We start from the raw sequence: 20472 nt of genomic DNA on the forward strand, positions 1-20472 counted from the left end.
GTCACAGGCATGATTTTATTTTATTTTCCCCTATTATATATATAAATAATTTTAACATTCTTTCTTTTAAGTTTTGAGTTCCAAATTCTCTCTCTTATTCTGACCCTCTGTCCCTCCCTTCCCACCCCCTCTCCCTAAGACAGTGAGCCATTTGATAGAGATTTTACATGTGTAATCATATAAAGCATTTTTCCATATTAGCCTTGAACCCATTCTCAGGAGACTCCTACTAAAAGCTGACAAAGGACGAAGTCCCCAGAACCCCACTTTATTCCAGCTTTCAGAAAGTACCCCCCTCCCTGCCCCATTCCAGGCTACTGGGAAAGCTGGGGTGGACCTCAAACATTGGGGAACATGGAAGCGAAGCTGCCAGATGTGTGCCCAGACCCCAGGCACCAGCCTCAGGAGGGTTAAATGCTCCTCTTGCCCCGAGATCCCCCACAATATTCCTTCCCCCAACTGCTTTCTCCCTTAATGTGCCCCCTTCTCTCTCCCCTCTGCTCTGGCCCCTCTTGGCCCCACTCCTTAGTCTTTCCTCTGCTCTCTCCAGTACTTTCCTGTATTCCCTTTCTCAATGCTCCCCCCATTGAGTCCCCCTCCACTCCTCATTCTGCCCCCCTTCTCCCAGGACTTTCTCTGATCCTTCTCCTCCCAGTTCCAACTCTCCCTGGATAGCTCTCTGGTGGGGGAAAGGCTGATTCATCAGCTGGTGAGCTCAGCATTCCCAATCGCAGCCAACTTCTTGTTTTTCCTTAGATTTTCCAGTGGGCCATGTGACTGTTATTAGGGCCCCAGAAGGGGGAATTCCTGGGTCTTTCCTTAGATCCCAAGGGCCCTGGCCAGCATGGGAACAACTTACCTCCTTTTGGGAAACCAGAGCAGCAGGAGGAAAATGGAAGAAGGGAGAATGAAAGAGAGAGGAGGATGTGAATCTGTGGCCCCCTTCTCTGAGGCCAGTAGGGGAAACTGTCCCTAGCATAAGAGAGGGGGCAGAGTCAGAGATAGAGGAGGGAAGGAAAGAGGGGGAGAGAAAAGGAGAGAGACAGAGACAGGCAGACAGAGAGAAAGATATGGGGGAGAGAGACAGAGACAGAGAAACAGAGACAGAGACAGAGATGGGGGGAGAGAAAGAGAGAGAGGGGGGAGAAAGGGAGAGAGAGATGGGGGAGAAAAGGAGAGAGAGAGAGGGAGAGGGAGGGAGGAAGAGAGCAGCCCTACAACTCAATTTAGGAGATGGAGTAGCACACAGTAGAAGGAGCTCTGGGGCTAGAAATGCAGACTCCTAGACTCTGTTACTAGCTGTGTCAAGTCCCTTCCCCATTCTAGGGGGCCTCAGTTTCTTTCGGTGTAAAATGAGGGGGTTAGAGTAAATCATCTTGCTAGATTCCGTGTTCAGTTTTATTCAACAAGCATCTATTCAGTACCTGCTGTCTATAAGGCTCTGTCTATTTTGTTTATCTGGACAACCTCACTTCATGGATTCTAATTCAGTCTTTTCACTTCCCAGTTGGGCGAGTCCCTTCCTCTCTCTGTGCCACAATTTTATTATCTGTAAAATAGACTTTTTTTGTTGTTCAGTCATGTCCAACTCTCCATGACCCCATTTGAGGTTTTCTTGGCAGACATTCTGGAGTGGTCTGCCATTTCCTTTTCCAGTTCATTTTATAGAAGAAGAAACTGAGGCAAGAAGGGTGGCATGACTTGCCCAGGATCACCCAGCTTAGTAAGTGCTTAAGGCTGGATTTGAACTCAGGAAGATGAGTCTTTCTGATTACAAGCTGGATGCTCTAGCCACTGCACCACCTAGTTGCATGTAAAATAGACAACTTAGCTTCTAAGTTCCTTTCCAGTTCGAACTCTATGATCTAGTCAACCAATGTGCATTTATTAAACCCCTACTTTATAGCAGCAAATAGAGGGTGGGACTTGGACTCAGGAAGGCTTTAGTTCAAATCATACCTCAGATACTTACTGGCTGTGACCTTAAAAATCACTTTAACAGCTGGCTGCCTCAGTTTCCTCATCTGTAAAGTAGAGCTAATAATAGCACAACCAGAGTTGTTCACTGAGTTAACATATATATATAAGATACTTCACAAATCTTAAGGTAAAACAGAAACATAAGCTATTAATTACTATTCTTACTGTCTCAGGCACTGTACCAGGCATTTTAAAAAAAGTGATAGTGTCAGGAAAATAACCTAAATAGCACACACGAGTAATACAAGGTCCTTTGGAGAGGGGATGCAATCAGGAGAGACTTCATGTAGGAGGTGGTCCTTGAGCTGAGCTTTGAAGGAGACTTGGGATTCTAAGAGATGGATGCGAGGATGGACTACATTCCAGAAGGGCAGCTAGTACCAAAGCATGAGATGGAAGTGTCATGTGAAAGGATCAGAATGCAGGAGAGTTTGACTGGACAGTGAAGTGTGTGAAGGAAAAATAATACACTAGAAGACTGGAGCCCCATTGTAAAGGTTTTAAATACCAAACTAACCCTAGAGGTAATAGGCAGTCATTGGGGTTTATTGAGCAAGGGAGTGACATGCTAAGAATAATATTTTAGGAAACAGTTTCCTTGATCCTTGTAGTAGAGCTGGGTCCTGGCCAACTGGCTTTCCATTTGAAGCCAAATGGGACAGAGTGGCCCTTCTACTCCCTCAGTTAGCCCGACCTGCCTGTGGCCACTGGGAGCTCTGCTTTGCCCCGGGATGGGAAGAAGAGCTAGCAAGTCCTCTGTGAATGCCAGTGTGACGTCAGGAGCTGGAGGGAGAGCCCGATCTCCTGCTTCCCTGGGGGGCTGCTGGCTCCTCTTGTGCCCAGGCATTCCTCTCCCAAGTGTCATCACTCTCCTCCTCTCAGGGAAGCTCGCTGCAGGTCCCAGGGCGTGTGGAAATTCAGCTCCAGGGTGGCTGTTGGTCCAGCCAGCTCCCTCCCATCAAAACTGGTGTGCTCCCCTTTGTTTAGTGTGCTCATGAGTCTGTCTGCTTCTGGAGGAAGGCACTGAGAATAGAGTCTCGGGCAGTAGGAGACATACCCCAGGCTCTCCTCTCCAAGGAAGGCTCCTCGCCATCCCTTCGCGGAGGATCTCCAAGCAGCTCCCCCAACTGTAAGTAAAAGGCTGCTTTTCCTCAGGGCGTGGGCTGTGGGCAGCAGAAAATGCGGCATACCCACTGCTGGGGCTCCTTGACTAGAGAAGGGGAGATAATCTGGGAAAATGGCCCAGGAGAAGAGAGAAGGGCAGCCCCTCCTGGGGACACACCTCTCCAAAGGGCTCTGGACCCTCAGCCTTGGGACGCGGCCACTCCCTACTCTCTCAAAGGGTCTGTCGGGAAGGGCAGGGTCCTGAAGGCACTTTCTATCTCCCGGGGCCAGACAGACAGAATTTTATTTGCAACATTCAGCTTTCCCCAGTTTTAATCCTGAAACTTCCATCCGTTCTTTGGATCCTTTAGTTAACTCTCCCACTCTGTTTAACCCTCTGCTTCCCTGACTGCCTCCATCTCTCATTCTTTCTTCTCTTTCTGTCTCTCTCCTCTCTTTTCATTATCTTTCTCCATTCTTCTTTCCTGTGTTTTTAATCTGTCTTATCTGTCTCTATATATCTCTGTCTCTATTTCTAGTTCTCTCTCTCTCTCTCTCTCTCTCTCTCTCTCTCTCTCTCTCTCTCTCTCTCTCTCTCTCTCTCTCTCTCTCTCCTTTCTCTTTCTCTCTCTCCCCCCTCCACCTTCCTCTCTCTGTCTCTGGCTCTCCCCTTTCTCTCTTTCTCTCTTCTCTGTGTCTCTGTCTCTGTCTCATCCCCGCTTTTACACCACAAGGCTCTACTTCTTCCTCTCTGGCTAGCCCCATGGAACCCCATCCTACTTTCTCTGGTTTTTTGCCTTGCCTTTTATCCCCAGCATGTGTCTGGCACATAGAATATATTTCATGAACACTAGCTAACTTGACCCTGCCTCCATCTTTCCATCCATGCACAGGCTCTGTGATCTTCCTTATTCTAGAAGTTTTTGCAAGAAAAATACTCAGGCAGAGTTGGTGCCAAATAGCCCATCTGTCCCCAGTGCCATCTGAGCACCAGCTGAAAGTCAATCTCTGATTCCTTGAATCCCTCATGCCCCATCCCAGACTTGTGCCTCTGGGTCCCCATGACCAAGGATGGGCTTTCTGGAAAGTCTCTAAATATTAAATATTAGGAATGGGAGGAGCAGAGAAAAAAAGAGCATGAGCGATTTCCTTGATAGCAGACACAGATCAGGAGCAAAATCTACATTCCCCAGAAAAGGAACAACCACTTCTCTAAGGTCTGTGGGGCACTTTTCTCTCAATAGCCTTATATTGTATATAGTCTGAGTGTTATTATCCTCATTTTATAGAAGAGGAAACTGAGACTTGCTGGGGTGAAAATGATTTGCCCAGGACAAGTTAGAGACAGGGTTTGAATCATCAACCCACAGAGCAGGGGAGGGGTTGCTGGACACACACAGTCAAGGTGTTGAACTAGGAACTTGTGAGAATGAGTGTCACTTCTGATCCTTACTGATTGTGTGACCCTGGACAAGTCACTCCATTTGTGTCTTTTTCTCTTTGTCGGTGAAATAAGCTTACTAATACCTGTCATGCTTATCACAGATGGTCAGGAGCTCAAATGACACCTACAAGGGAGGTAAAGTGTGCTGCAACTTTATAATCCTCTAGAAATTTCAAACATTATCATAGCTTTAGAGCAAGAAAGAGGCCCCCTAGCTTAACCCCTCCAATTTTACAGATGAGGAAACTGAGGGGACCTGCAATAGGCAGATGCCCCAAGGCCAAATCCCTGCTCTACCACTTACTCCCTGTATGGCCCAAGGTAAACCATTTAACCTCTATGGGACTCAGTTTCCTCATCTGCAAAGTGAAGGGGGTTGGATTCATTGAGCTCTGAAGTTTCTTCCACCTCTAGGTCTATGATCCCAGAATCCTCAGTGGCTTACCAAGCTGGCACAAAACCAGAACCAGAGCTCCAGGCTCCTGCTTCTGATTAGACCAAGTGTATGGAGATGGAGCCATAGTCTTGGTTTCCTTCTGTCCTCCTGCTTGTAGCCACATCCTTCCCATCCCTGATAGCCTCTCATGTCTGTGAGTTCTCTACTCCACCTGCCCCAGGACTGGCACATGTGTATGCACAGCTGAGTCCCTGACAATGTGCTTTTTGTACTTGTAGTTTTATTTTCCCCAATTACATGCAAACAAAAATGTTAACAATCAATTAAAAAAGATGTTCCGTTCCCAATTCTCCCTCTTGCTCTCCTCCCTCCCTGCTTCTTGAGCAGGCAAACAATTTGAGCAATCATACAAAACATTTCCACATTAGCCATGCTGAAAAAAAAAAACGCAGACCAAAAGATCAAGGAAAATAAAGAAATTCCGCAATGACCAATGTGGAAGTCTGTTGTGCATGATAATCCATGTCTAATCAGATCAAACTGCTCACCATCTCCAAGAGGGGAGAGGGAAGGAGACAATTAGGGTCTTGTACTGTTGGAAATCGTTATTAGATGTAATTGGGGAAATAAAATCTCTTTGGATAAAATAACAATAATAGAGAAAGCTTAAAAGCCAGGCTTCCATCTGCAGTCAGACTTCAGTTGTTTCTCTGAGGCAGAGAGCATTTGTCATCAGGAACCCATCAGCATTCTGTTGGGTCTCCACGTCCCTGAGGATGGCCAAATCGTAGGCAGTTAATCTTTGTACAGTCCGGCTGCGCCTGGGCGCCACGTTGTCCTGGTGCTGCCACTTCACTGTGCATCAGTTCATGGAAGTCTTCCCAGGTTTTTCTGAATGTGACCCTCTTGTGGTTCTTACAGCACAGCACAATAGTATTCCATCACAGTCATGTTCCCATTGATGGGCATCCCAACAATATGCTTTAATTAGCCGTTCCAGCTCTGGCTTGCCTGGGGACTTGGCACTGGGCTCTGACCAACATGTTCTCTGCCCATGTTTGGCGCCAACCCAAGAAGTCCCTGCCAGGCAGCGGGTAAAGACATGCACACAGAAACCCAATAACCCATCAGGGTACACGTCCATTGGAGCTCCTAGCACATGCTAGACACTGTAGGGAGGAGGGGGGAGAATGAGGCAGAACCTCTGCCTCCCCAGGCTGTGAAGCCTAATGGGAAAGGGAAGGTTAACACCCATGAAGAGATGACAATTAGGAGTTCTATGCAGCAATAACAGTCAGCACTGACCAGAAGAAAATCCCAGAGGGTTTGTAGTCAGGGAAGGCTTCCTGGAGGAATAAGCAGGATTGGGGGCCAACAGAAAAAAGGAGAGGCAGAGAAAAGGAAGAAGTGCCAAGGACTGGGCTGATCTGTGAGGCTGTCCCGACAAGAGCAGAGGCACGTACTGGCGAGCCATGGGAAATAAGGTCAGAGCAGACACAGTACCGAGATGCTCAGGCTCTCTGTTGGCTCACACATCTCTGTGTATCGGCTGTATCACTCCTTTGCTGCTGTCACTGCCTATGTTTGTGGGAGATTTTGTAGTCTGACCCAGAGAAGACTATCGGCTCTTTGAGGCCGGGGGCTGTTGGATTTTTTTGTCTTTGCATCCCTGGCTCAGAATACAGGGTCTGGGTCTCAGGAGGAGTTCAGTAAGTGCTTGTGGGTACCCGTACCCACTCCCGGCTCCTTAGCACCCTCTGGGGGCAGAGCCATGAACTCCAAAACCTCCATTTCAGAGCAGAGTCCAGGGATTAGATTTGAATTCAGGGGAGCAGCTAGGTAGCTCAGAGGATTGTAAGCCAGATCTGGAGACGGGAGGTCCTGGGTTCAAATCTGACCCTCGGACACTTCTTAGCTGGGGGACCCTGGATAAGTCTAGCCCTCATTGCTCTTCTGTCTTAGAACCAATATGTACCATTCTGAGATAGAAGACAAGGGTTTAAAAAAAAACTGATCCAGGCCTGGCGTTCTATCCACTGTGGTGCCCAGCCACCCTTGACTGCCTTCATTTATATCCCTGGAGTGCCTGGGATCGTGCCTGATCAGTGTTTGTTGTCTGTCTGACTGGCACACCTGAGCCCACTTACACATGCCCACATAGAGCACACCCACCCCCGAATGCCCATGTGTGCCCAGTGTGGCCCTCCTAAGGGCCTCTTTGGGCTCCCCATTCAGGGAACCCCACACTCCAGTGAGGAAGCACGAGAGGGATTCAGGCCATCGACAGTCTTTCCCTTAATTGATCTTAGTACTGATGAGGCTTATCTTAGAATCAATACTGTGTATCAGTTCCACTACGGAAGACCAGTAAGAGCTGGGCAATGGGGTAAGTGACTTGTCCAAGGTCACACAGCTAGGAAGTGTCTGAGGTCAGATTTGAACCCAGGACATCCTATCTCTGCTCCTGGCTCTCTGCCCACTGAGCCACCTGGCCGCCCCAACATAGGAGGAAAGGAATGAAAGTGAGCCAAGAGGGAGGAAAAGCACCAAGATGAAAGCAGAGCAGAAAAATCAGGTCATCAGAACGCTAGCTCTGAAAGGAGACTGAGGGGGGAAACTGAGTCAAACAGGCAGGCAGGCAAAGAGTGGGAGCAGGAGCTCAGCTCTCCTGACCTGAGCTGCTGTCACTCTAGGCATCCTCTTATGGCACGTCCCCCGGAGGCAAAGGGAAGCAGGCCAGGGGAGGGAGGAAAGGGGGCGATTGTGGAGTGACTAAGACAAGCCCCTGCTGCCCTGGCCCTGCCCACCAGACGCCCCAGATCCAACAAGGCTGAGCAGATAATCGAGAACGGGAGGGACAGGCCATGGGGAGAGCCAGAGAAGCTCCAGCGGGGAGTGTGTGGGACTGAGGTCATGGAAGATGTGATGTGGCATCTCTCATGGAGACGGCATGAGCTGGAGTCTCCTGGAGAGGAGGAGTGGAGGAGCCTGCACCCGGTGGGGGGGCCCAGCTGTTGCCCAGAACAGGCTGAACCAGGACAGGAGGCTGACGGGAAGAGCTCCAGGGCCAGCCTCAAAGCTGTGTGTCCTTGGGCCAGGGGCTTCCTGTCTCTGGACTTCAGCCACTTCCTCTGGCAAAGGAGATGCTGGGCTTGGAGGCGCTGTCCAGCTCTTCCCAGCCACATGGCACTGGGCACAGGGAGTCAGCTGGAAAATGAGCATTGATTAGGCACCTACTGTTCACCAGGCATTGTGCCGAGGGCGGTGGATAAAGGCTCTTGCCCTCAGGGAGCTCCCAGTCTAATGGGGGGGGGGACGAGGTACCAACAATTATATACAGACAAGCCGAAGGAGATCTCAGAGAGCAGGCGCTGAACAGCAAGGGAGAGCCTCAAAGGCCTTTCACAGAAGGCAGGAGAGCGGTAAGGGCTGGGCCATGGGGGTTAAGGGACTTGCCCAAGAGCATACAGCTAGGAAGTGTCTGAGGTCAGATTTGAACCCAGGACCTCCCATCTCCAGACCTGACTCTCAATCTGATGAGCTACCCAGCTGCCCCCAGGGTATTTAAGAAAAAATGTTTACCTTATGTCTTAGAATCAATACTAAGTAAGTATTGGTTCCAAGGCAGGTGTGGTAAGAGCTGCACAAAGGAGATTAAGTGACTTGCCCAGGGTCACACATCTAGGAAGTGTCTGAGTCTTAAAGGAAGCCAGGGAGAGCTGAGGAGGGAGGGTACTCCTAGCACAAGGGACTACCAGGACAAATACTTGGAGTCAGGAATTGGAAGGTTTCATTCCAGGAACAAGCAGTCTAGAAAGATCAGGAGGGGCCAGGCATGGAAGGGCTAGAAATGCCAAATGATCCTGGGGGAATAAGGCACCTCTGAAGATCCCTGAGCAGACAGGGGAGGCTGGCTGAGAGCTAGGCTTTAGTAAGGGCATTCTGACACCCAAATGGAGGATTTTCTGGAGTAAGAAGAGACTTGTGGCCGGGAGACCAGCCAACCCCTCCGAAGAGCCAGCAAGGAGGAGGGAGTGCCATCACCAAGGTGGTGCCTTTGCCTAGAAAGAGAAGCTAAGAATACTCGAGATGTCTGACAAGATCTGGCCACAGATTAGATGGACGGGGAGAGGAAGTGAAAGAGGCAGAGACAGACAGACAGACAGACAGACAGAGAAAGAGAGACAGAGATAGAGAAAGACAGAGAGACAGGGAGAGAGAGAGAGAGACAAGAGAAAGAGAGACACAGAGACACAGAGAAAGGCAGAAACACAGAGAGAGGCAGAAAGAGAGAGATTCAGAGAGAGACAGAGAGACACAGACAGATAGAAAGAGAGGTAGACAGAGAAAAAGAGAGACAGAGACAGAAAGAGAAAAAGAGAGACAGGGACAGAGAAGGAGACAGAGACAGAGACAAGAGAAAGAGACAGAAACAGAGAGAGGCAGAGACAGAGACAAAGACAAAGACAGACAGACAGACAGAGACAGAAAAAGGCAGAGACAGACACAGAGAGAAGCAGAGACAGAGAGACAGAGAGAGGAGCTGAGACCAGAAATGCAGTGAATGACCCCACACTTGGAGCCTGGGAAACAAGGACAATTTGGGCAGTAAGGAAGAGCGCCCTCGTTTCACTGCGGTCTCGGCTCCATGAAGCCTCCCCTCCAGCAAGCCTCTCCCGCTCCCCTGGCAGCTCCCACCCTCCTTCCTCCCAATACCATGCATTTCCTGGTGTTTAGCTGTGTCTCCCCAGGAGAGTGGAAGCTCCTGGAGGACAGGACTTGGTTTTTTCCTTGCCCACTTCCAGCATCTTGTATCCAGAAGGTGCTTACTGGATGCTTACTGGACGGTTTGGACAGTTGCTGGCAGTGGACAATCCTTTCGCCCCCAATTAAAACTCGCGATGCGGCTCTTTCTTTCCTTGATTGACAGGTGCCAGCGTGTCAGCGGTGAAGTGTCTGCCCACCAGTGGCCACCCACTCCCCAGAGATGGCCGGGAATTGCTCATGGGAGATCCATGCCCAGAACAGGAATAAGGCAAGTGCTAGGACAGAGCAGCCGCCGGGTCTGCTGGGAAGGGCGCCTGACCTGAACAGTGCCTGGTCTCAGGCCCTGTCCAGGGGGCTGGTGGGACATGATGCCAAAGGCATCTCCCTGTCTGGCTGTTTGATGTTTTAACCTGGCAGGCCATGGACTTGCTGCTTGAACTTGGGAAGGAGGCAGAATGGTTCAGTGGAAAGACCTCATCCCTGAAGGGGAGGTCTTGGGGCCAGATTTGGATTCTGACCCAAACTACTGGGTGACGTAAGCCAAGTCATTGCACTTCTCTAGATCTTGGTTTCTGAAAGTTGGAAAATCTGGGTTAAAGCCTCCTTTGCAGTGCTTACAAGTCACTATTCCTCTTTGGGCTTCAGTTTCCTCCCCTCTGAAATGAAGGATTTGATGGAGATCCAGGCCCCTCCCATGCTAGATGCGGGCTCCTTTGACATCCTTGCTCAGAACCAATTCTTCCCTGCTAAATAAAGGGGTTGAAAAAGGTAGTATGTGATGCCCCTGCTAGTTTCAGCTGTCAAGTAAGGTGTACTTGGGAGCATATTGCTTTAGCCAAGTTGCACAATGGTTAGAGCACCAGTGGTTAGAGGTGGAGTCAAGGAGACTCATCTTCTTGAGTGCAAACCCATCCTCAGGCACTTACTAAGCTGGGTGACCCTGGTCAAGTCCCTTCATCCTATTTGCCTCAGTTTCCTCATCTGTCAAATGAGCTGGAGAAGGAAATGGCGAACCACTCCAGTATCTCTGCCAAGGAAATCCCCAGTGAGGTCATATGTGAACAGAAGACACGGTAAGTACATGTTGTAGTGGATCCTGGTCCTCACCTCCCTGCCCAAAGAAGGGATCCTGGAGGGGTCTCCTTCCCAGGTCCCAGAAGTCAACTTTCTGCACTTCAACAGGGCACTTGCTTACAGCATGGTGGCTCTGTCTTCACTCCATCCATTCATTTGTCTTCCCATGTTTCTCTGAATTCCTCACATTTGTAACACACACATATGTGTGTATTATATGTACATAGAAATGCATGTGTGTATTTATATATGTATTGTGTATGTATTTACATGTCTATGTATGATGTTGTTATTTAATCATTTTCAGTTGTGGCCCCACTTGGGGGGGGGGTTCTTGGCAGAAATCCTGGAAGTGTTGACCATTTCCTTCTCCAACTCATTTGATAGATGAGGAAACTGAGGCAAATACAGTTAAGTATCTGGAGGTTGAATTTGAACTCTGGAACATGAATCTCCCTGACTTCAAGCCTGGAGCTCTATCCACTAAGCGACCTAGCCACATATCTGTATATACAAACATGCACATATGTATATATCTGTGTGTACATGTATATTATATGTATATATTACAGCTAGGTGGCAGGATGGCACAGTGATAAAACACAGAGCCTGGAGTTAGGAAAACCCAGCCAAGTTCAAATTTGGCTTGAGACATTTCTGGCTGTGAGATTCTGGGCTTTACGACTATTTGCCTCAGTTTCCTCAGCTGTAAAATAGAAATAATAATAGCACTTAACTCCCAAGGTTATTGAGAAGATCAAATGAGGTAATATTTGTACAGTACTTAGCCCAGTGCCTGGTACACAGTAGGTGCTGTATAAGTGCATATTCCCCTCCCTTTCCATTCACATTCCCAAAATGCTCAGCTCTGTCACTTCCCCTTAATTCACGTCCTGTTCAGAAGGGATGGCCGCGGCGGCCGCTGTGTCTGGTCTCCTCGGGCCCTCCAACACTGGCTCTTTCCAGTTACCCTCATCTTTGCCCGGTTTTGTGTATCACTTTTGGTGACACCCCGGGATGCGCGAAGCCTCGGAGCTGTTTCCGTGTGTGTTTCTCCCCTCTTAGCGGTTTGGAGTTTCTCTTCTCAGAACGACGTTTTCTCGTCCTTTGGCCACTCGCCGCTCGTCCCACCCTGGCGAGAAAGAGGAAAACGCGCGGGAACAGCGCTGTGGGGCCCATTAAGACGGTCCTCACGTCAGCCCTGTCCAAAGACGTCTGCAGACCTCCCTCTGGCAGCCGAGGACCCCCATCCCTCCCCTGAATCCGCAGAGCAGCAAGCAAAGGGCTGCGGAGAGGAAGTCCCTCAGCTGCAGCAGTCGGACCCGGGACTCGGGGCCTCACCCACCCCACGCGCTTCCGGAGTGCTCTGGGAGGAAGGAGAAGAGGTCATCCCAGGGCGCGAGCGCAGCCATGCTCGCTGTCCGCAAAGAGCGGGGCGCTGGGGCAGGACGACAGAGCTGGACCCGGACCAGAGAGTGCCTTAGATAGAGGCGGGCTTTGAGGACGGTGGGCTGGCCCCATCCGTCACCGGCCCTGGAGGATGGAGTTGGGAAAAGCTTTTAAAAGCCCAGAGATAACTGGGGAAAGCGAAAGGCCTTCCCTGAGACCCTCTCTCTCTCTGTGTCTCTCTCCCCTTTCTTTCTCCCCTCCCCTTTCCCTCTCCCTCTCTCCCTGCCCCTCTTTCTACCCGCCTCTCTTTCTCTGCCATTCTCTATCTCTCTCTGTCGCTGTCTCTCTCTCTCTCTGTCTCTGTCTCTCTCTGTCTCTCTCCCCTTTCTTTCTCCCCTCCTCTTTGCCTCTCCCTCTCTCCCTCCCCCTCTCTCTACCTCTGTCTCTCTATCTTTCTCTGCCATTCTCTGTCTCTGTCTCTCTGTCTCTCTCTGTTGCTGTCTCTCTCTGTCTGTCTCTCTCTCTCCGTCTCTCTCCCCTTTCTTTCTCCCCTCCCCTTTCCCTCTCCCTCTCTCCCTGCCCCTCTTTCTACCCGCCTCTCTTTCTCTGCCATTCTCTGTCTCTCTCTGTCGCTGTCTCTCTCTCTCTCTGTCTCTGTCTCTCTCTGTCTCTTTCCCCTTTCTTTCTCCCCTCCTCTTTCCCTCTCCCTCTCTCCCTCCCCCTCTCTCTACCTCTGTCTCTCTATCTTTCTCTGCCATTCTCTGTCTCTGTCTCTCTGTCTCTCTCGGTTGCTGTCTCTCTCTGTCTGTCTCTGTCTCTCTGTGTCTCTCCCCTTTCTTTCTCCCCTCCTCTTTGCCTCTCCCTCTCTCCCTCCCCCTCTTTCTACCTGTCTCTCTTTCTCTGCCATTCTCTGTCTCTCTCTGTCGCTGTCTCTCTCTGTCTGTCTCTGTCTCTCTGTGTCTCTCCCCTTTCTTTCTCCCCTCCTCTTTGCCTCTCCCTCTCTCCCTCCCCCTCTTTCTACCTCTGTCTCTCTATCTTTCTCTGCCATTCTCTGTCTCTCTCTGTCGCTGTCTCTCTCTCTCTCTGTCTCTCTCTCTCTCTCTCTCTCTCTCTGTGTCTCTCCCCTTTCTTTCTCCCCTCCTCTTTGCCTCTCCCTCTCTCCCTCCCCCTCTTTCTACCTCTGTCTCTCTATCTTTCTCTGCCATTCTCTGTCTCTCTCTGTCGCTGTCTCTCTCTCTCTCTGTCTCTCTCTCTCTCTCTCTCTCTGTCTCTCTCCCCTTTCTTTCTCCCCTCCTCTTTGCCTCTCCCTCTCTCCCTCCCCCTCTTTCTACCTCTGTCTCTCTATCTTTCTCTGCCATTCTCTGCCTCTGTCTCTGCCACTGTCTGTCTCTTGTGTGTGTGTGTGTGTGTGTGTGTGTGTGTGTGTGTGTGTGTGTGCTTTCTCTCAAGGAAGGAACTGCCAGTTGTGCCCAGCATCCTGACTTTCACACTTTAATCTCAGTGACCCTGGGCAAATCATTTCATCCTCAGAGGCCCCCCACAACCTTACAGTGTGTTCAGTCTCAGAAATGGGAAGGAAGACTCTTGCTAGGAATCCCCTACAATCTACATCAAAGCAGAACCAAGTTCAAACGTCATTTTTATAAGCCCAGGCACTGTCCTAGGTACTGGAGAGGTTGGCCATCCTTTGGGGATTTTCTTGGCAGAGATACTGGAGCAGTCTGCCATTTCCTTCTCCAGCTTATTTTACAAATGAGGAAACTGAGGTAAACAGGATGAAGTGTCTTGCCTGAGGTCACCCAGCTGGTGAGAGTCTGAGGCAAGACCTGAACTCAGGAAGATATTTTCCTGACTCCAAGCCCAGTGCTCTGTCCCTTGCACCAAATACAAAACACAAAATGAAACAGACTTGCTGGAGAAAGAGGGCAGGGATACAACAAGACTAATTGGTCAATACAAGGGAGGAGGGATTGAGGGCGGGAGAAGCTGAGCCTTGAAGAAATGCCTGGGCCCTGAGAGGCAGGGATGAGGAGGGAAGGGAGTCCAGGCTTAGACACAGCCTGTGCTAATGCACACAGGTGTGAAATGGGCCAGCAAGTGTGGAGACAGGCAGTAGTCCAGTTTGGCTGCCATACTCTAAGGCCAAATTGCAGAGTAGTTAGATGTAATGATGGGAAACCAGGTGGGAAGAAATTGTAGAGGATCTCAAGCTGGAGAGTTTGTATTTGTCCTTTGGGGTATGCCCATTTTATAGATGGAAGAACTGAGGGTCAGAGATGTGTTGATTTGCCCAGTCACACAGTGGAAGAGCTTGGCTTTGAACTCTAGACCTTCCCGACTCCCCATCTGGTGCTTGCCTCTCCGATGAGAGCTGACACTTTATAGTCATGGTCTCCTTTGATCCACACAAGCATTATCACCCCCATTCTTCAGATGCTGAAACTGAGGGTCGCAGATGTGAAGTGTCTTGTCCAAGGCACAGAGTTACTCAATAGTACTCAACCCTTTGGACAGCAAGTCCAGGGATCTTTGCATCAAACACCAACAGCCTTTTTGACCCTGAATGAGTGGAAGTTACTAACCTCTCTTATACTGGAAAGGCTAATCAGACCCACTGAGGTAGGGCTCTATGCCGGCTGCACCAAGGTTAGGTAGAAGGACGAGTAGTCCAATGGTAAGAGCTGTCGGATAGTCAATTCAAGGAAGAACATGGAACTTCCAGCTATATAAAGAGGGTAGCCAGGCTCATCTCCCCAAGGAGAGGGCCCAGGAAGAGGGGGTGGATCTGCCCTGATGGCGCCTGCTTCTCTGATATCCCTTCCCTAGTAGAGTCCTGGGTGGGTTCAAAGGACTCGATGTGGCCATTTAAGGCTGGCTTTGGATCACTGAGATTGCCACCAGGCAACTAAGAGAGAAATAGGAAGGGGGTGGATAGCTGAAAACCAGAGCCAAAGCTACATCAGCATAGATGTATGAAGGGCACGAGCGCCCAAGTTGGGATCTCAAAGCACTGAGACAACTGAAGATCATCAATGTCTTCACTGATCATGTCCAAACCACTGGTGACACTCACTCTCACAGGCATGCCTCCAGGGCAACTCATCCCCCCCCCCCAGGGAAGGGGAACACCAAAGGTAGCATGTGCTCTGGGTCCCACACACCCTCCTAGGCACTGCTATGCTCACACATGAAATACGTGACCAACACCAGGTCTTTTTATTGTTCTCAGTCTGAGAAGTAAAACTTTACAAGGATCCATAGATTTAGAGCAGCCGAGACCCCTTCTTTTACAGATGAGGAAACCAAGGCAGAGAAAAGTTAAGTGATCTCCCTAGTGTCACATAGCTAGTAATTACTGAGGCAGAATTTGAATTCAGTTCTTCCTGACTTCAGGACTAGTACGCTAGCCACTGGCTGCCACTAGCTGATCACCTGATCCACCGCCCAGGAAAATAACTGCCCAGGGCTGCAGGCTGATCCAAAATGGCCCCAGGACATTAGGAGGAATACTGTTTTATACTCCCTAGAAGAAATGGAGCCAGATTCCAGGGAGAGCAGCCCCCAGGTGCCTTTGATCAGAAAGGATAAACAGGAGGTGTTGACAAAAGTCTTTCCCTGTTGGGAGCTCTGCCCCAAACTCATGGGCAGCTGGCCCCTTTGGCCAACATGCCCTTCCTTCTGGGAAGAAGGGCTGAGTCTATCCAGCCTCCATCATCCCCCTCCTCACTGCCATTCCATAATGGCATGAAGTTTGCTACATGCTTCATCTACCGCAGCTCATTCAAGTCTCACGGCAGCCCTGCGAGAGAGAAGCTGCCATTATCTCCATTGGACAGATGAGGAAGACATTAAGTGACCACCTCATGGCCCCACAGCTAGCCAGTGCCAGAGGTGGGCTTTTAACCTGAGTCTTCCTGACTCGACAATAAAAGAGGCCCCTTTTGGGGAGAGACTATTTGCCTGCCATTCTTGCCCCACTTCATGGAACAGCTATGCCTCAAGGGTTACTTCCTTAGAGATTCCCCATTGCCTTCCTCCAACCCCACCTTATGCCATCTCCTGCCTCAGACCTCTCTTTTTCACTGAGGCTTCCAGTCAAAACAAATGTGGAGCCAGTGTTTTCTGAGCTTCTCCTGTGTTGACAGCACCCAACCAGGTACCATGAGGGTAGGGGCAATGACACAAAGCCCAAATTTAGGTCTGACATAACAAAACTTCCTCTCATTGAGAGCTGTTCCAAGGTCAAACAGGCTGCCTGACCACTTGTTGGAAACACTCTAGAAAGGAAGGAGTTCTCAGACTCAGGAGGGTCCCTTCCTGCTCCAAGTGTTTGTGACTTAGAGATTCCTTCCTCCACTTTAGAAGTTTGCCTTTGAAGTCTCTCACCAGGTTCACCAACACCTGGAGACCGCTACAGGTCCCAGAGCTGAGGTGGGGACTTGGGGCATGAGCCAGCAGCTGCCACAGGTTAATGCCCATCTCTTCCTCTGCCCACAGGTGTGCTCAGGGGTCAGCGAATCCCCAGAACTCTATGGTCGAGGCTTCTTGACGATGGACCAGATTGAGACTCTCCCACCCCCTGCTATCATGAGTTACATTTTTCTGCTCAACTGCCTGTGTGGCCTGGTGGGGAACGGAGTGGTCCTCTGGTTTTTCAGCTTCTCCATTAAGAGGAACCCCTTCTCCATTTACTTCCTGCACATGGCCGTGGCCGACGTTGGCTATCTTTTCTGCAAGGCGGTGCTCTCCGTCCTGCAGGCCGGGGCCTTTCCAGGCTCCTTTCCCACCTACGTCCACTTTGTGTCAAGGATCCTAAGCCTGGCCGCCTTCCTCACCAGCGTGAGCCTTCTGCCGGCTGTGAGCATAGAGCGTTGCCTCTCTGTGCTCTTCCCCACCTGGTACTGCTATCGGCGACCCAAGCACACCTCGGCCCTGGTGTGTGCCCTGCTCTGGGCTCTGGCCTTCCTGCTCACTACCGTCCACACCTACTTCTGCGTCTACATCACCCCCAAGGCGGGGGACTGCACCCGCATGGACATCACCCTGGGCATCCTGCTCTTCTTCATCCTGGCGCCCCTGATGGTCCTGGCTTGCCTGGTCCTCGTGGTGAAGGCGGAGTGCAGGGCGCCGCGCCGCCATCAGTCCTCCAAGCTCAACAACGTCATCCTGTCCATCGTGGCCGTTTTCCTGGTCTCTTCCATCTACCTGAGCATTGACTGGTTCCTCTTTTGGGTCTTCCAGATCCCGGCGCCCTTCCCCGAATACATCACAGACCTGTTCATCTGTGTGAACTGCAGCGCCAAGCCTGTCGTCTACTTCCTGGCGGGGAGAGACGAGAAGCAGAGATTCTGGGAGCCCCTCCGAGTGGTTTTCCAGAGAGCCCTCCGAGACGGGGCAGAGCTCAAGGAGGGCGGGGACACCCCCAACACCGTCGCCATGGAGATGCAGCCCGCTGGACCCACCTCCTGAGAAGTGGGGGGCCAGCCCCCCAGGCAGGAGAACTGTTCCTGGGCCTTGCATGTGCTGCATCTGTGCCCCCAGCACCATTGTCGGACCCATCCTCTCCTCCCTGGGGCTGGCAAGTCCTCTCTGGCAGGAGGCTCTGGGATTGCATTCATTCATTCATTCACTCATACATTCATTCATTCATTCAAAGAATCTTCATGCAACATCTATTAAGTACCAGACACTACTCCAAGCTGGGGATACAAGGACAAAAAACAGCATAGCCCCTGCCTTCAAGGACTTTGTAGTCCACTATTGCAGGGGACTAGTGAAAGGCAGCTCTGCAGAAGTTCCAGGAGCTATCTTGGGCTCTTCTTGTCTCATCCAACTGGTGCCTGTCTCCTCAAGTGACTGATTCAAGGTCTCACATCCTCAGGTCTCACATAAGCTCTCCCCTCCTTACAAGTGGAGCTCAGTCCTTTTCAACATGGTGAAGTGTATCTCTAGGCAGCCCTCACTCCTTGCCTTCTTCTGCCCGCCCCAAGCCTCGTGCCACAGCCTCCCCTTCACCACTCCTGGCTCTCATCCTCAGCTGTCACCCACCACTCACTGGCTCGCCTTTGGTCTGCCCTCCTTGGTCCTTCCCCTCCAGAGTCCCCCTGTTGAAGGACTCTTAAATGCCAGCTCGCTCGTTGGATCTAATTTGTTTCAGGCTCTCTGGGAGGCAGCAGCAGTAGCAGCCAGAGCCTTCTGGAGACAACGGCCCCACCTTTGCTGCTTAGGATAGTGGAAATGTCAGACCAGGCTGGGCAGGTGGGGGCTGAAAAGCCTTTCTCTATCCTTCAGGTCACGACATCCTCTGCTGGGTCCAGCAAGGCTGGTCTACAGCCTCCAAATAGCCCTCATCGAGTGGCTGGAGTGACAGACTGCCACTCATTTAGAGATGAAGGAAGCAAATGGACAACCAGTTCAATCTGTTGGTCTTTCTGAATCCCACCTCCGTTCATTTGCATTTCAAAAGAGGGGATCTGGGAGCTGGCCATACCTTAACCCAAAGAAGGGATTTTTCAGGAAACAAGTTAGTGGAGAGCAGAGGTTTTTGGGTAAAGGGGCCTTTCAGCCTCCACCACTCCCCCCTCCAAGGAGCCTCCTACTAAGGATCCCAAGAGATCAGGGTATAAGGGGTGTTTGAGGTCATTAAAGTCAACCTCCATCCCAGAATTGGAGACTTCAGTCAAAGAGGGGAAGTCACTGGCCCACAGTTACAGTTATCCTGAGGCAAATCCAGGATTTGAACCCAGGTCTCTTGACTCCCTGTCGAGCCCCTTCCCTCAAACCAGGCTGCCCCTCTGCTTATGCAGACCAACTTGGTTTATTGTTTATTTTTTTCAGATCCAAAGTTGTGGGTTGGATAAGCCTCATTAAAGGAATGTTTTCCTTGTTTGGGACTGGAACTCTGGGAGAGGCCACCGTCCCAGGCACTGAGATGGGTGAGGGGGCAGAGCCTGCCACCCAGGAGCAAGCCATAAAGAGTAGCGACCCCCTGGCTCCACACCTGCCCCACTCCAGTGCCCTCAACCAGCTAGTCCCAAGGCACTCCAGTTTCGAGCCAGTTTCCATTCAGTTTCTACACTTCCCAACGGACCGAGCCAGCGGCCCATTTCTTCCCATTAGTCATGGCTGGTGCCCAGCTAACGGCAGTTTGGAAAGGTCTCGAGGAAGTTCTGTTGCACACAGGCCCTTCTCCTGGAGGCCGGAGGCCAGCTCTCTCCCAACTTTTCCCAAAGCCCACTTACTTTTTTAAAAGCTTGATTGATTTTCTACAGTGTTGTTACTTCTAAGAACAGCCCATCTGGCCCACATTCCTTTTGTAATAAAGTATGGTTAAGCCGAACAAACGAAACATTGGTCGTGTCTGCCAGTGCATGCCGCTTTCCATACCTGTAGTCCGCCACCCCTCTGCCAAGGAGAAGGAGGAATGCTTTACCTTCAGTCCCCTGAAGTCGAATGAGCCCCAACTTTCCACATCTGGGTGGTGTTCCAGAGTGCCGAGGGCCCCACCAGGGTCCCAGACTCCATCAGAGGTCGTCTCATCCAAAGTTGTCATAGAAAGAAGGACTCTGAAGCCCCTCGTCTCACAGCTAGTTATTGGGAGAGCAATGGCTGCAGCTCGGCTTTCCTAACCCCTGGTTCAAGGCTCTTCCCACATATCTAGACAATGATATTTCACAGCCAACAAGCAGAATCTGGTGGCAGGAAAGGCAAACAGAAAGAAATAGAGAGAGGAAGGAAGGAGGGAAGGAAGGAGGGAAGGAAAGGAAGAGAGAGAGGGAGGAAGGGAGGAAGGGATGGAAGGGGGAAGGAAGGAAGGAAGGAAGGAAGGAAGGAAGGAAGGAAGGAAGGAAGGAAGGAAGGAAGGAAGGAAGGAAGGAAGGAAGGAAGGAAGGAAGGAAGGAAGGAAGGAAGGAAGGAAGGAAGGAAGGAAGGAAGGAAGGAAGGAAGGAAGGAAGGAAGGAAGGAAGGAAGGAAGGAATGGTTTGAGGCCTGGTTTGAGGGAAGGGGCTTGATGGGGAGTCAAGAGACCTGAGAAGGAAGGAAGGAAGGAAGGAAGGAAGGAAGAAAGAAAGAGAGAGAGAGGGAGACAGGGAGGGAGGGAGGGAAGAAGGGAAGGAGGGAGGGAGGGAGGAAGGAAGGAAGGGAGGAGGGAAGAAGAGAGAGAAGAAGGAAGGAAGGAAGGAAGAGAGAGAGAGGGAGAGAGGGAGGGAGGGAGGAAGGAAGGAGGGAAGGAGGGAGGGAGGGAGGAAGGAAGGGAGAAGGGAGGGAGGGAAGGAAAGAAGGGAGGAGAGAGGGAGGGAAGGAAGGGAGGAGGGAG

The 20472-nt window shown here is 50.8% G+C and overlaps 1 protein-coding gene across 1 annotated transcript; it reads left to right on the plus strand.

The window, feature by feature from the left end:
* Positions 1 to 1854: 1854 nt before the first annotated feature.
* Positions 1855 to 19503, plus strand: MRGPRF (MAS related GPR family member F). Its single transcript, XM_056801181.1, has 3 exons — positions 1855 to 3109; positions 9856 to 9960; positions 16653 to 19503. Exons 2-3 carry the CDS (start codon positions 9913 to 9915, stop codon positions 17622 to 17624), a joined length of 1020 nt encoding a protein of 339 aa, XP_056657159.1. The 5' UTR covers positions 1855 to 3109; positions 9856 to 9912; the 3' UTR covers positions 17625 to 19503.
* The last annotated feature ends 969 nt before the right edge of the window (positions 19504 to 20472 follow it).

The sequence above is a fragment of the Monodelphis domestica genome, chromosome 6, assembly GCF_027887165.1.
Source record: "Monodelphis domestica isolate mMonDom1 chromosome 6, mMonDom1.pri, whole genome shotgun sequence".
NCBI lineage: Eukaryota > Metazoa > Chordata > Mammalia > Didelphimorphia > Didelphidae > Monodelphis > Monodelphis domestica.